The sequence below is a fragment of the Syzygium oleosum genome, unplaced genomic scaffold (assembly GCF_021117445.2).
Source record: "Syzygium oleosum isolate NSW1041296 unplaced genomic scaffold, Sole_v2.1 Sole_v2.12, whole genome shotgun sequence".
Classification (NCBI taxonomy): domain Eukaryota; kingdom Viridiplantae; phylum Streptophyta; class Magnoliopsida; order Myrtales; family Myrtaceae; genus Syzygium; species Syzygium oleosum.
This window is the reverse complement of record NW_026607496.1, coordinates 11,531,952-11,540,308: the sequence shown is the minus strand read 5'-3', so window position 1 is coordinate 11,540,308 and position 8,357 is coordinate 11,531,952. Positions and strand designations below refer to the sequence as shown.

At 49.0% G+C, this 8,357-nt stretch overlaps 1 protein-coding gene across 1 annotated transcript; it reads right to left on the bottom strand.

Moving 5' to 3' along the window:
- Nucleotides 1-5,652: 5,652 nt before the first annotated feature.
- Nucleotides 5,653-6,552, bottom strand: LOC130139447 (uncharacterized). The gene has a single exon (XM_056316403.1). The coding sequence runs from the start codon at nt 6,550-6,552 to the stop codon at nt 5,653-5,655; it is 900 nt and encodes a 299-aa protein (XP_056172378.1).
- Nucleotides 6,553-8,357: the final 1,805 nt, after the last annotated feature.

Below are 8,357 nucleotides of genomic sequence, written 5' to 3'. Positions count from 1 at the left end.
AAAAACGGTACGTGGACCAGGGACTCGATCGCGAATCGGGTATCGATCTCGAGAAACGAGGAGGGAATATTTTGGGCCAACGTGGGCCGATCTTAGGAAAAGTGACGGATGTGGGTTGGCCAAGGCCAACGATGTACAATCGGATTGCAGGTGATTCTGCACGACCGAAAGTGCACGTAGCCAACCATTTCCGAACTTAACCCGAATGATCGTGACCTCTGAAACTAGTGATAATTCCTCTCTCTCTATGATCGGAACCGCCGTGACTCGGATAACCCTAGGTCGATACGCATAACCCCTAAACAGCCGCCCCGTTAGTGAAAGACCCTGAAATTGGAAATTCAGCGAGTTTTAATCACGAAATTGGACCCGGATTTCGGTGTCGATTTTCGAGAGCTTGTACGACTATTTTTGCGAATCCGACGTCATATTATGTTGGCCAACCATATTTGGGGTTAGTACAGTCGAAAAATGGAATTTCGACCCGGGACCGGAAAAATGACCGTTTTGCCCCTGGCCTATTTTTGAGCTCCGAATTTTGGGATTAAAATTTTGGATTTTATTAAGTGTATCAGCCCAATAATTCAGCCCAAGAAATGACTAAATCACCCCTTGCATTATTGGATAAGAACAAATGGTGGCCTTTGGATCAAGGGCATTTTGGGCATTTCCATGGATTGGCGACACTTGTCCTCCACTATCTCAGCCCTATTTGACCAGCTTTGACTCTCTCTCTCTCTCTCTCCCGGCCATCTCCTCCTCCGTGACCGTCCTCCTCCTCCGCCGGTTGCCCTTCGTCGTTCGTGAGCCGACCGCCGGAGACGCCGCTCGCCGGAGCTTAGCCGGTCGCCGCCGTGCCGTCACCGTCTCAGCCTCACCTCGCCAGCACCTCCATCCCGTCTCATCTCTCTCTCCTCCGTTTTCTCTCTCTCGGCCAAAGGACCGCCGGGAAGCCGTACGCCGCCGGTGCCGTCGCCGCCGTCCACACCGCACTCAAACCGCCACCCAAGCTCACTGAACCACTCTCCCTTCCGCCGCCTCAGCCGCCGTATGGACGTCAAGGACCGCCGTCCGTACCGCCGGATCCGTCGCCGTCGCCGTTCGCCGGGAACGCCGCCGCCGTTCGCCGGGAACGCCGCCGCCGGTTTCACCATCTACCAGTGATCGGCCCCCGTTCCTCGTTGTCGTGACTTAGAATTTGGTGAGTGTACCTCCTAAGCCCATATTAGGACTGATAGTGCGTTTTTGGACTGGCTTGGGTATTGTTAGTGTAGATTAAGAGAAATTTGGGAACCGATTGGTAGAGGTTTTAGTCGAGACAATTTGGAGGATTAATATGATTTAATTGGAAATGATTATTGGCTTCGGAGTGGCTGCTTGGTGGCTGTCCATTGGTGGTTTATTGGGCTAGAATAGGCCAATTGAGGTCCTTGTAGTTGAATTGCCGGGATTGCCCGGGTTGGTTGATTTATGAGTGAATTGTGCTTAATCGTGCTACGCCATGTTATGTGCTCGTGTGGCCGAATCGTGCGAAGAGTGATTGGCCAACTGATGGTTTGAATTGATTATTGAGTTGTACATTGTAAATTGGGCCGCACGGTATTAATTGGCCAAGTGAGCATGTTGTTGTGAATGGAGCACATTGTTGTGGCATGAATTTGACTGGATGCTCGAATTATATTGGATGCTCATGATGCATTGTGCTGTATTGCATGGCTACGCATTGTGTATGCCGAGAATGGGGCATGAGAGAGAATTGTGCGAGAATGCGTGCCTGACATGACCGTGTGATCACCTAATCGCCCTGATGCGTGTTACGCGGGGTGTGCCGTCCTCATGCACTTTGAAGCAGGACGATGCCCGGTACGTCCGGAAGACGACCAACCTGATGCGTTTTACGTGGGCTCTGGTTCGTGAGGAGACCGGTGTTGCGCCTCATGCACTTTGTAGCAGGCTAGAGACACCGGGCCTGGGGCGTTTTTACGCTGGCCACGGAGTGTTGTGAATATGTGGACCTGTTGCATAGGCACGGGACAGACCTGATGCGTTTTACGTGGGTCGTATTAAATGATAATTGAGCATTGAGCCGGTGTGCGAGTGTGCAAGACTTGGTGAATGACATGCGAAGCGAATTTTATTGAGCATGAACATGCGTTTGGCATACGTGTGACTATGTGTACCACATATGTGCTGTGATCATTATATATATCAATCTGTTTAACCTGCAGGGTCAGCCAGGTAAGTGATCTGGGCCCAAGGGCCTAGGTCGGAGGTTAAGTATGAATTGTATTGTTATATTTGTTATGGGTTGCCTGTCAGGAGAATGCATGCTAGCCTAGCCTAGGTTTAGGGATTGTACTCGCTGAGATTCTTCTCACGGTTGTAATAACCCACCTTTTCAGATCCCCAGCCCTGAGCATGGTGAGGCCGCCGCCTCTTTTTGGGATCCCTACGTAGATCCATTCGACTTCGAGAGTATACCCATCTGGGAATGAGGAAGCTTATGTGAGATATCATTCTGTAGTGTTTGTAAACGTGGGTGAGTATTTTTACCAGACCCAAGAGTACGTGGCTTGGTGCTTGAAAGACGCAGATGGAAACATTGGGCGACCCCTAAGGACATTTGACGCTCCGGTAGATATAGGTGGGGTGATGATACCTCAGATGGCCGATGGCGAGGTTGTAGATCCCCCAACCGCAGATGAGCCTGTGGCTATGAACCAGGAGCCAGGCGTATGGTACGAAGACCCCGAGCAGATGGACGATGAGGAGGTCGAGCTGGAACCGGAGCCTATGGACCAGGACCCGAGCAAGAACGAAGAGGTTGCTGAGTTGGGATCAGATGTAGAGATAGGATCAGAGGAAGAGCTAGGACTGTTTCTGGACCCGGAGTTAGAGATCAATTCAGAGGATGAATGGGCAGCTGCTCAGTTCGCAGAGTCGGAGGAGTCCGAGTCGAGTGAGAGGTCTTCAGAGGAGCCTATGGAGTCTTCGGACCCGGACTAGGAGCCTTAGGAGAGGCTGGAGTTTAGTAGTGGGGACTGTTCCTTTTTTACTATAGTCCTCCTAGTAGGTCTAGTTTGGCTCACCCTTGCCACCTACAATTTTTGCTTAGTAGTGGCTGCTAGCAAGTTTTTGGGACGGTTGTTCATGTTGATATGTTTATGTAAATGTTTTAAAAGAACTTTTGATAGTAATACAAAGCGTGCATATTTCCAGCTGTGTTTGATTGTGGTCTGGCTGCCATTGTCTCGTATACTTACTGTCAGGGTTTGTTTATTTATTGCTTCCGCTTGTGCCTTATTCTCTGTTTGGGCTTTAGGTCGGCGGCGCTTCCTGGGACGTCGCAAACATATCGACCAAGGCAGGGATGTTTCGTGCCATGGGGTTCGGGGCTTGACACTTTGAGCTCCAAATCATTAGGCACACACAATCGTCCTCGGAACTTCAAAATTCCGTCCTCATTCATTTGGAATTCCGGTTTCCTTGCAGCGGTATCCAATCTAACAATCTTTTGTATTTCTTGATCGGTAGACTGGAGTGCCTTAATCCTTGCCTAGATCTCCGGTTCAATTCTCAATGCAGCCATCAGGCTAGACATCTGGCTCACCTCAAATTTAAACTCCGAGTCTCTAAGTCTTTCCAACAAAGTCCACTCTTTGACCATCACAAGCGCCATACTTGACTTGCGACTTAGCGCATCCGTTACTCTATTCGTCTTTCCCGGGTGATACATGATATCGCAGTCGTAGTCTTTCAGAAGTTCCATCCATCGGCGCTGCCTCATATTTAATTCCTTCTGAGAAAACAGATACCTAAGGCTTTGATGATCCGTATAAATCTGGAACCTTTCTCCGCATAAATAATGTCTCCAGATCTTAAGAGCAAAAACAATTGCTGCCAGCTCTAGATCATGCGTCGGATAGTTCATTTCATGCGGTCTCAACTGACGTGACGCATACGCAACTACCTTTCCGTGCTGCATCAGGACACAACCAAGTCCCCTTAACGAAGCATCACTAGAAACCTCGAATCCTCCCGGCCCAGACGGAATAGTCAACACTGGGGCCGTTGTAAGCCTATGCTTCAACTCCTGAAAACTTTCCTCGCACTTATCGTCCCATTCGAACTTAGATTCCTTCTTAAGCAGTCGCGTCAATGGCATGGCTATCGACGAGAATCCTTCTACAAAACGTCGATAATAGCCAGCCAATCCAAAGAAACTTCGGATCTCCGTTACTGAGGTCGGTCTTGGCCACTTCATTACTGCCTTAATCTTTGTCGGATCCACGGAGATTCCATCTCCAGAAACTATATGTCCAAGACACGCCACTCTGCTTAACCAAAACTCACACTTACTGAACTTAGCAAAGAGTGTGTGTTCTCTCAAAGTTCGTAGCACCTCCGTCAAATGTTCCTCATGCTCTTCCGGGCTTTTCGAATACACCAATATGTCGTCGATGAACACTATGACGAATCTGTCCAAGAACTCCTTGAACACTTTGTTCATTAGGTTCATGAAAGCTGCAGGGGCATCGGTCAATCCGAAGGGCATCACTGTAAACTCGTAGTGCCCGTACCGCGTCCTGAAAGCGGTCTTAGGAATATCCTCCTTCCGGATTCTCAGCTGATGGTATCCCGTCCGCAAATCAATCTTAGAAAACACAGACGCCCCTTACAACTGGTCAAATAGGTCATCAATCCTCGGCAGTGGATACTTATTCTTAATCGTTACTTGATTCAACTGCCGGTAATCAATGCACAACCTCAATGTCCCGTCCTTCTTCCTTACAAACAGGACCGGTGCTCCCCATGGAGACACACTAGGACGAATGAAGCCTTTATCCAACAATTCCTGCATCTGGACTTTCAGTTCTTTCAATTCTGACAAGGACATCCGATATGGTGCTTTTGAAATCGGTTCTGTGCCCGGTGCCAATTCTATTACAAACTCCACTTCTCGCTCTGGTGGCAAACCAGGCAATTCCTGAGGAAAGACCTCGGGAAAATTACATACTACCGGAATCTCTCCCAACTTAGGTTCTGCCACGGTCAGATCAATCACATTTACCAAATATCCTTCACAACCTTCGTCCAACAACTTCGTTGTCTCAAGCGAGGAGATCCAAGGGATCGAGGTTCCTCCTCGGTTTCCCTAAAATTCAAATCTAGGATGACCAATCGGATTAAACTGGATCACCCTATTGCTGCAATCCACTATAGGTTTCTGCTTAACTAGCCAATCCATCCCGACGATCACATCAAAATCGAACATGGCCAACACTGCCAAGTCGATGCTTTCTTCTCTACCCCCAATCACTACTTTACAGCTATGACACCCCAATGTCACTAACACTTTATCATTCAATGGGGTTGTCACACAAAGCATGATCTCAAGCAAAACGGGTTCAATTCCAATCAATCTAACAAACTGCTCTGAAATAAATGAATGGGTCGCCCCCGGATCAAACAACACATATGCAGCATGATCACATAGAGAAATCGTACCTGTGACCACGCCCGGCGTATCCTCCGCCTCTCTACGCGCCATTACATAAACTCGTCCTTGTGCTGGCGGCCTGCCCTGATTAGCCGGTGGGGGATTCCCGGCTTGATTCCCTATTCAGGGTTGCTGCGGTTGCCCTGGGGGTCCTAAAGGGCGCTGCTGGGGACAGCTTTTAATTTGATGCTCCAACTCCCACATCTAAAACATGCCCCAACTCGATTCGGTTGAGGGTTTGGCTTTCCAATATTCCTTCTGGCGGGTGGGACGAAGCGCCTATTTTCTATCATCGGTCTCTTTAAAAAGTGGTGATTGTCCCTATTCTGAGTAAACCGCGATCCAGATACGGCTGCCCTGTCGACCTGGTCCCCCTCAAGAGCCCGAGCTCTATCATAAATGTCCTCATAGGTTCTCAAATTTGCCGGTATCAACTGGGTACGAAAGTCAGCCTTCAACCCTTCCCGGAACCTTCGTGCCTTATCCTCGGGACGTTCTACCATCCTTGGCGCAAACTTGGACAATCTAGCGAATTCCGCCTCATACTGATCTATAGTCATTTGACCTTGGCGGAGTCGCATAAATTCTGCTATCTTCCTTTCCCTAGCACTTTCCGAGAAGTATTTCCCATAAAAATTCTCAGTGAACCCTACCCAAGTCTGGGCGACACCTTCCGGAAACACTCGACCTCTGGTGGCCTTCCACCAGTCATTCGCAATTTCCTGCATCTGGTACACTGCCAGAGTTACCTTCTCCTGCTCGGTGCACCCCAACACCTCAAACGCCTTTTCTAGTTCCTCTATCCACCTTGGTGCAGCTTCGGGGTCACCTTTCCCGGTAAACTTAGGTGGCTTTAACTTTAAAAAGTGCTCTACTAGCTGATGCATCTGTCTGTTTACCGCCATTTGAGCCTGTCCCTGATTGGCATTATTCTCATTTACAGCAGCGGCGGCTGCAGCCTCAGCAGCCTGGGCCATGGCGGCGACTCTTTCCTGAGCTTGCCTACCCATAATGTTCCCTATCTCATGCAAAGTCTGAATCACATCATCCATTCTTGGATCTCTGGCCTCCTGCACTAGATTGCCCCTGGGGTTCCTTTCCTCGACGCCTCATGGTACTGATCTCACTACCCGCCTACCTGCTATAATTCCACTAGGAATCAGAGACCTAAACCAACTAAACCGGTCTAAGGTCCTAGGCAGGTAGCTATCACAACAACAATTAATCACTTAGCATGCGACTAAGCACAAACAACACAGGACCACAAACAAGGAGGTATACATACTCACCTCAGGTCCTGCCGCACCTGCACTTCATGAGTCAATTCACACAACCAATCAAAACACAAACAGTCAGGAGGTACTCTTAGCACACAAGGTCACCCTACTGGCTACCCAAGGTTATCGCTCCTTATCACTCCAGGTTTCGACCTGATTGGACCGAGCTGACCTTGCTCTGATACCAATTCGGATGGGGATGTCACGCCCCATACCGCACGAACCGCTACATCCCACACAAAGGTCGAATTGATGCGACGTCCCAGGACGCGTCGCCGATCCAACGCCCAACGCGCACAGAGAATCATTACACAAGCGGAAGCAACGTATATAAATAGATATATACACTCGAACAATTCGCAAGATAATTAAGGATAGCGCGACAACGGGAATTCATATTATTACAAACATACTTTTGCATTACCAAGGGAATATACACAACATCCATCTATAAGGAGTACAACAAGAAACCAAAAACAAGTCAGCGGCCACTATGATCAAAAAGGGACAGTGGCCTGGGAGGTTAAGGATACTAGACTAAGGCGAAGCTCTAATCAAAAAGGTGCAGCCCGATCTAGCTTAGCTGAGGCCAACTTAGGGGACCCAGTCCGAGTCAAAACCAGAAGACTCTGAGGATGAAGAACTATCAGGCAACTCCTCCTCTGAATCTAATGAGTCCAACTCGGACTCAGCCTCCTCGTCCTCTTCATCCTCATCCATAGGCTCTGCCACGCCCTGCAGCTCCATGGGTTCAGGTTCCTCCTCTGCTTCCATCGGCTCCACGTCATCGACCTCCCAAGCGTAAGGTTCGGCTCCTGAATTCGAACTCCCATCAGACGAGGCATCAGGGCTAACCACTTCTCCATCGGGACACTGCGGGTCTACTCCACCCTGCCCATTAACTGGAACATCGAAGATGCGAAGAGGTCCATGATCCCCAAATTGATCTCTAAGAATCCAAGCTACGTACTCATGATGCTGGGGGTAAGGCTCTCCCACGTCTACCAGTAACATAGAATGATACCTAATATACACACTTCCATCCTCTAAACGGTGCTGAGTAGCTGTCCGCCCTAACTGGTGCGGAATCCCAAGACGCACAGGAGCATCCGGCTTCATCAGGTCCGGGGGTCTGAAAAGTTTGGGTTTATACAACAATGAGACGAATCTTAGCGAGTAAAAACCCCTAAACCTAAACTAGGCTAACATGCACCTCCTGACAGGCGACCAACCACAATCAACCAGTACACAACTAGTAATAATAACAATTGACCTAGGCCCTTGGGCCCAGATCACCTACCTCGTTGACCCTGCAGATTAGGCATTTTAAATAAATCACGGCACATACGTGACACACTGGTCACACGTACGCCATACGCATGCTCATGCTCAATAGTGCTTGTCTCATACATAGATCACTGGTACGCAAATTGGCCACATACTCTGGCACACATTTGCCATGCTCATGATTTAGCTTAAACGATGCACTCTGGCACACGACTCATTTTACAATTTATAAACCGACCCGAAGGCCAACAGTTATAAACCGACCCGAAGGCCAAGACCCGAAGGCCAACAAC